The sequence below is a fragment of the Apium graveolens genome, chromosome 1 (assembly GCF_009905375.1).
Source record: "Apium graveolens cultivar Ventura chromosome 1, ASM990537v1, whole genome shotgun sequence".
Taxonomy (NCBI): Eukaryota; Viridiplantae; Streptophyta; class Magnoliopsida; order Apiales; family Apiaceae; genus Apium; species Apium graveolens.
Window position 1 is genome coordinate 57083160 of NC_133647.1, and position 6695 is coordinate 57089854.

Genomic DNA, 6695 nt, shown 5'->3' on the forward strand with positions numbered 1-6695 from the left:
TGTTAGTTTGTTCATATAGTTCATGCATTTGCATTATAACATGATCCCTTAGATAATTTCTCCAGTTAACTTGTGATATTGATGCTAGTGTAGTGATGTCGTGTTTAGAGATGTTAAGTTATACTAAGTTGATTTGCATGCTAGAGACACTTGTATTTCACTAAGTCTTATAGGTTGCTTAAGTGCTAGATCATGATCATGGTTTATTTGTTTGTTGAGGTTTAATCGCTTGTTTATATTTAAAATTTAGGATATTCTCTTAATAAGAAAATAACATGATTTTTAAAAATTAGAGAATAATTGGAGTTCATTGCTAGTTGTTGTGGCTAGGTATCAAATGGCTAGTAGCCGACTCATATTTATATGAGTAGTCTAGGGTTAACGAGATGGAGCGAAACGCACTCGTTCAGAAATTGAAAAAAAAAAGAAAAGAGAAAAAAAAGAAAAGAATAAGTGTTACGTATAATTGATCACGAGTGGGCTCTTTAGTACTCGAGTTATTAAGTTCTTAGGGGACTTTTTGCCTAGTGACCTAAGGCTTTTATAGTCTGGGATCCGCTAACCTAACGCTCGCTACATGGGTACTATTGTATAAGTCTTTTGTGGACCTCACTCATTGCACGGTCAAATAAACATATATGTGGTGTTTGTTTTGAATAAAAGCTTGAATCCATATAAAACTCTAATATAAGAATTGAAGTGTTATAAGTTATTTTGAGTCTAGCTTTTTATTTTATTTATAACCTTGCGATTACCTTGATAAGTAATGAGTCATGATTATTGATCTAGTTGTCATAGTATATCTTTAAGCATCTTCACACACGCACGTCTCTAGTTTGTAAGTTGATTTGTATGATTTGATTGATCTTCATGCGTGTAACTGCATTTGTGGATATGTTGCTTGTTGAGTGATTGAGTTATTCTATTGGGATCGTTGCATTCATTTAGTTGCATTCATGTATTTTTGTTTCTTGTTCTTTGAGTCTGTTTATGCTTGAGGACAAACATCGATTCAAGTTTGGGGGTATGTTGAGTGGCATTTATGACACTTTATTGTGCTCTAATAAGCTTCGAATTGATGCATTTGTACTCAAGTTATTAAGTGTTTTAATGTATTTTCTAGTATTTTTGCATTTTAAGCCACTACACCATATATGGGCTATTGCAAGCCCAATATGTATTAGTGTTGCATGAAGTGTTGCTAAAAACATAAAACTTGGTAATCTATTGCAATACTTTTAAAATGGTTACATAAAATATAAAAATGTTGCAAGTAAAATGAGAGTTTTGAAATTTTCAATACAATTGCAATACTATTACAAAGTGTTACAATAAACGAAACACTTTTTATTATTTTTTACTAAAATTATAGGCGGGAACTTTTTTTCATTGGGCGGGATGTTTATACGCCAAAATTTTTCAGACAAAATATTTCTAACACCTAAGCTCCTCTCTCTCTCATCTCTCTCGCTCTCTCTCATCTCTCTCCCTCTCTCTCCCGACCACTCTCTCCCGAAGCTCCTCTCTCCCCCCTCACGACTCTCCTTTCCTCTCTCTTTCTCTCTATCCCCCACTCTCTCATCTCCAATTAAGCCGAAGCCCAAAACCCCAAACCTAATTGAGCAAGATTTGTGCAAAAATCGAATTAAAGATTCAATTAGAGCTATTTTACTCATCTTTTATGCTTATACTTGTATATATATGTATGCATGTGAACAACTTTACCTGAAAGACAGTGTATGTGAAATTTGTTGGATTTTTGTATTAATTAGTTGACTATATGTGTTAATTTTGTTGTGATATATAACCCGCATGTTAAATTGTTCTTATATTTGTGATTTATTCTTGTAATTTAGTAGATATTTGGTGATTTATGATTTTGCTGGACGGTTTGTGGTATAATTTGTTTGTTGTTTTAAATGGATTTGTTTGTGTTAATCTCTATTGAGCTTGATGTTGTAATGTTGTCATTAATTAAGGTTTAAAACTTGGGGCTGTTAATTAATGTTTAAAGTTTTAATTTTAAGTACGATAAAAGCATGTTAATGTTGTAATATATGTGCTTTGTCTCCACTGTCCCTCTGTCTTTGTTAGTATTTGATATACTTTGTTTTTTTGTCCAATTTATTTATGTAGAAAATGGATGTTGAAGGAGAGAAATGGATATTTCTTCCTAAGTACAGTGATAAATATAGGAAGGGGTGGAAGATTTTGTTACTATAGCATTTTCTAAATATGTCGTAGGAAAGGAGTTAACCTGTCCTTGTAAAACCTATAGTAATCGTTTCTGGAGTGATGCCAAGGGTATACGTGAGCATCTCATATGTAATGGTCCTCGTCCCCATTATCTTGAATGGATTTACGAGGTCTCAACCCTTAGGATAGAAAACATGATCGACGACATGGATGAGATGGATACTGATATAGGTATGGGTTTAGGCGATGAGTTCGAGGCGATGATGCAAAATATATATGGAACTGGTAATGATACTGGTGAACACGGAGTTAGAAAGGGAATGAATGCTGATGCGAGGAAATTTTATAGGCTTGTTAACGAGGGTAGGCAGCCTTTATATCCCGAGTCTAAAAATTTTACTCGTTTAAGTTTCATAGTTAGGCTTTACCAACTAAAGTGCATTCATGGATTTAGCGAGGCGGCATTTAGCGATTTGCTTGACTTAATAAAGGAGGCTTTTCCCAATGTTAACGTGTCGTCATCTTTCAATTCAGCTAAGGTTATGATTAAAGACTTGGGTCTTGATTACCAAAAAATACATGCATGTCCAAATGACTACATGCTATTTTGGGCTGAAAATGAGGGGCTGGATATTTGCAAAAAGTGTAAAACATCTAGGTGGAAAGTAGTTGAAGATAAAAATGGGCCTAATATGAATATATCTAAGTCGAAGGAACATAAAGTCCCAGCAAAAGTGTTGAGGTATTTTCCTTTGAAGCCAAGGCTACAAAGAATGTTCCTGAGCTCTGATTATTCTAACTCAATGATATGGCATGCGTTAACACGAAAAAAGGATGGCAAGTTGAGGCATCCGGCTAACGGCAAGGGCTGGAAGTCGCTAGATACCAAATATCCAGAATTCGGGGCAGAAATGCGAAATGTTAGGTTAGGATTAGCTGCCGACGGATTTAATCCATATCGGTCAATGAATATTTCTCATAGCACCTGGCCAGTTGTGCTAGTGAATTACAACCTTCCCCCTTAGTTAATCATGAAACCTGAAAATTTAATTCTTTCAACCTTAATTCTTTGCCCTATTTATCCTGGCAACGAGATTGGTGTTTATATGCAGCCGTTAATCAAAGAATTGAAAGAATTATGGGAGGTTGGGATAGAAACTTATGATGCAAGGGTAGACAACACATTTAGGCTGCACGCAGGCCTCTTATGGACGATAAGTGACTTTCCGGGATATGCAGTTTTATCGGGTTGGAGCACGAAAGGTAAATTGGCTTGCCCTTCATGCCACTACAAGACCTCGTCAATATATTTAAAACATAGCAAGAAGGTGGTATATTTAAACCACAAAAAATTTCTTCCTCCCGACCACAAGTGGAGGTCTGATAGGCGGAGATTCAATAGGGATGTAAAATTGTTAGGAAGTCCTGAACTGTTAACAGGAACAGAGGTTGAGCATCTTTTGTGTGGCTATAAAAATGACTTCGGGAAGCAACAGAAAAAACATAGGGGTTCTTCATCAGATTTCCCTTGGAAGAAAAAGTCCATCTTTTTCGAGTTACCATATTGGAGCAGTAATATGGTAAGGCATAACCTAGATGTGATGCATATTGAAAAGAACATTTGTGATAAAATTCTGGGTACTTTATTAAATATCGGGGGCAGGACAAAAGATCATCTTAGTGTTAATCAAGATCTAGAAGAAATGGGGAATAGGAAAGACCTTCATCCAGTCAGAAGTGATGATAACAAACATGTTAAAATTAGGGCAGCTAGTTTTAATATGACCAAAAAAGAAAAAGAAATCTTCTGTTCAGTTCTGATGAATGCTAAGTTACCCCACGGATCTGCCTCTAATATTAGCCGCTGTGTTCAAATGAATGAGCGGAAGATATCGGGTTATAAGAGTCATGACGCACATTTTATTCTTCAATTTCTATTACAATTTGCTATGGTTAAAACTCTAAAACCTGAGGTAGCAATACCTTTAATGAGGTTGGGGGCATTTTTTCGGGGTATAAGTGGCAAAGTCATCGAATTAGAAGATGTTGAGAAGTTACAAAATGAAATCATTGAGATACTTTGTGAACTTGAAATGATCTTTCCACCTGCGTTTTTTGACATAATGGTTCACTTACCAATTCACTTGTGTAAGGAAATCGAATTTGGAGGTCCGGTGCACTTAAGGTGGATGTTTGGAGTTGAAAGGTATTTGTGCAAGTTAAAATCCTACGTTCAAAATAGGAGCAAGCCAGAGGGGTGCATAGCTGAGGGGTACTTGGTTGAGGAATGTTTAACATTTTGTTCTCGATTTTTTGATGAGCAGTGTAAAAACAGAAGTGTTCAGAAGGACTGTAACAAAGATGCTGGATATCCTATTGGATCTCATAAAAGAAAAGATGGGAAATCTATATACCTAGAAGATAAAGTATGGACTAAGGCTCATTGATACATATTATTCAACTGTGACAACGAAGAAATTGAGAAGCTTAAAAAGTAAGTGTTTCTGGGAACAAAGAAAGCTGATCCAAATTTTATAAACTGTTAACCATCATAATCTTATGCTAATTTGGTGTTATTATAATTGCAGTGAACACCGTAGCTTGGTTGAAAAAGATGTGAAGGTAAAGAAGTATAAACGTGAAAGAACACATGCAATTGAATTTCACAAGTGGTTAAAAGAGGTGGTTCGAAATAAAAATGACATATCAATGGAATTGTCATCTTTGACAAGAGGGTCTCATTGGGCAGCTAAGCAATTTACAGGTTATAATGTCAATGGGTTTAGATTTCACACCAAGTATAGAGATAGTAGGTGTACTACACAAAATAGTGGTGTCTTCCTCACTGCTTTTACCACTAGTTTCGCGACTGTTAAAGACAAAAATCCAGTGGTTGGGGAAGTTAGTTATTATGGCGCAATTGAGGACATCATTGAGGTTGACTACTGGGGAGCACTGGCTGTAGTCATATTTAGGTGTTGTTGGTATCAAAAAGAAAAGGATTGTCACGGGTTAACAAGAGTGAATTTTAATCAATTATATGAAAAAGATGATCCTTTCGTTTTAGCTACACAAGTTCAGCAAGTCTTCTATGTAGAAGACCCTACTGAAAAGAATGTGCATTTTGTCATCAAGAAATTTCCGAAGGATCAGTATTCTGATATAGAAGACGAGATAAATGCAGTAGTAGAAATCACCGAAGAACGATTACCTACAGATGATATCATGAGTTGGTGCAGAGATGACGTTCCGATAAAACAAATTCCGGTTACCCCTGATGAAGAAGTAGATAATAATGAAATCTGACAAAAAGAGAATTTATTTTCTCTTTATAGTTCTACTACTTTGTAGTTATTTCATATTTTGATCAGTTTCAATTGTGGTAGTTTAAATTAAAAGAATCATTTGTATTCCTTAGTTGTAAATGAATGTTGTATTTAGTTGAATTTTGTGCTAATTTGGTGTTCTATTTCTCTTGTTCATAAAATCTGTTGTGTTTCCATTACTCGTGTTTTCTTTTTCTTTTTTTTGTAAAATCTAATTATGGTAGTTTAAGTTAAAAGGATCATTTGTAGTCTCTTATTCAAATATAAATGTGGTATTCAGTTCATTTTTTTTGTTCTAGTCAGTGTTTCTATTATTCATGTTAGTTTTTGTTGTATTTCCCTTTGTCATATTTGTGCACGTTTCAATTACTAATTTTTCTTAAAATGTTCTTATTTTCAGGATGGCGTCTAAGGATTACATTCTCAGATTTTTCCATAAGGGACAATTCACAAGGACAAGATATGTTGGTGGTTTATGTAAGGAGATAGTGGAATATGTTGATTCTGATAGGTTCTCGTACACTGTCGTGATGGAATATGTGAAGGATGATGTCAAATATGGAGAAATAGGCGGTGTTTATGTTAAAAAGGTGCCAACTGGTTGGAAGCTTATTGAAAATGATCAGGACTTACAGGAGTTTGTACAGACAGTTGAAAGGGATAGGTTGGATTTTTATGTTGATGAGATTGTTGACAAATCTGTGGAGCCTAAGCCACAGATGCAGCCATATGTGATTGTGCGACCAAGAACTCATTTTTTTGAAGGTATATTTATTTTGTCGAGTTGCGTTCATATTTTTTGGTTATTACTCATGTATTGTGGTGTCAAAATAATATTTTGTATCCACTTAATGTACCAACATGTTTAGAAGCGAAGAGTAAGTTTGTGACGATAGACGGACTGCAGAAACAAAGAACTAGTCATCGTTTGCTTGTTGATAATCCCGAGGCTGAGAATGAGCAGGGAAACTCAAAGAAAGTTGTTCCAAAGGTAATAAGTTCAATCTGGTAGTTATTCTTCTACCATAATTGCCTTGAGTCTAACTTAAAATTTATGTTTTCTCTATCAGATATCAGAGTATGAGAAGAAAAGGATGGTGCAGGTAGTAGAAAATAAAAAGAAAATTGAAGAGTTGGGATTAAAAAGGATCGCTCATGGTCTGACCAATAAGA

General features: G+C 35.1%; 1 protein-coding gene across 1 annotated transcript; it reads left to right on the top strand.

The window, feature by feature from the left end:
- The first annotated feature begins 3227 nt into the window (after positions 1-3227).
- On the top strand, positions 3228-5502 carry LOC141672007 (uncharacterized). Its single transcript, XM_074478521.1, has 2 exons — positions 3228-4402; positions 4785-5502. Exons 1-2 carry the CDS (start codon positions 3228-3230, stop codon positions 5500-5502), a joined length of 1893 nt encoding a protein of 630 aa, XP_074334622.1.
- Positions 5503-6695: the final 1193 nt, after the last annotated feature.

Coding starts and splice junctions, on each gene's coding strand:
- LOC141672007 (XM_074478521.1), top strand. CDS start 3,228: ATGAAACCTGAAAATTTAATTCTTTCAACCTTAATTCTTTGCCCTATT. Junction 4,403..4,784: donor TGGATGTTTGGAGTTGAAAG/GTATTTGTGCAA, acceptor TTATAATTGCAG/TGAACACCGTAGCTTGGTTG.